The sequence below is a fragment of the Penaeus monodon genome, chromosome 15 (genome assembly GCF_015228065.2).
Source record: "Penaeus monodon isolate SGIC_2016 chromosome 15, NSTDA_Pmon_1, whole genome shotgun sequence".
NCBI classification, from domain to species: Eukaryota; Metazoa; Arthropoda; class Malacostraca; order Decapoda; family Penaeidae; genus Penaeus; species Penaeus monodon.
Window position 1 is genome coordinate 7,466,553 of NC_051400.1, and position 637 is coordinate 7,467,189.

The 637-nt window shown below is 49.0% G+C and overlaps 1 protein-coding gene across 1 annotated transcript in view; it reads left to right on the plus strand.

Moving 5' to 3' along the window:
* The window catches only part of LOC119582105 (epididymal sperm-binding protein 1-like), a 6,027-nt gene that overhangs the window by 2,372 nt on the left and 3,018 nt on the right, over positions 1-637 (plus strand). Inside the window, exon 4 of the mRNA XM_037930347.1 lies at positions 135-302. Within this exon, the coding sequence (XP_037786275.1) occupies positions 135-302 (168 nt within the window). The remainder of the gene's footprint in view (positions 1-134; positions 303-637) is intronic.

Sequence of the window (637 nt, forward strand, 5' to 3'; positions counted from 1 at the left end):
TCCCTTCCTCTCCATCTTTATCTCCCCTCATCCTCTCTCCCAGTCTCCTATCCCCCTCTACATCTCCTCTTATCCAACCAACCCAACACAAACACATTCCCTGCAACAACCCTCCCCTCTCTTTCACTTCACAGGATACCAGAGGGTTGAAGTGACCGAGGAAGGGCGGCCATGTGTCTTCCCCTTCACCTACAAGGGGAAGAGACACTATACCTGCATGGGGTCAGGAGATACGTGGTGCGCGACGAGGGTGGGAGAAGACTTAGAACCTCAGGCGTGGGGTATGTGCGCGGCGCAGGGAGGTGAGGAGGGTCGATTTTTGCTCGTTTTGTTTGGGAGCTGTTTGTTGGGTGTGTTTGTTTGTTGGGTGTGTTTGTTGGGTGTGTTTGTTGGGTGTGTTTGTTTATTGGGTGTGTTTGTTTGTTGGGTGTGTTTGTCTGTTGGGTGTGTTTGTCTGTTGGGTGTGTTTGTTTGTTGGGTGTGTTTGTCTGTTGGGTGTGTTTGTTTGTTGGGTGTGTTTGTTTGTTGGGTGTGTTTATTTGTTGGGTGTGTTTGTTTGTTGGGTGTGTTTGTTTGTTGGGTGTGTTTGTCTGTTGGGTGTGTTTATTTGTTGGGTGTGTTTGTTGGGTGTGTTTGT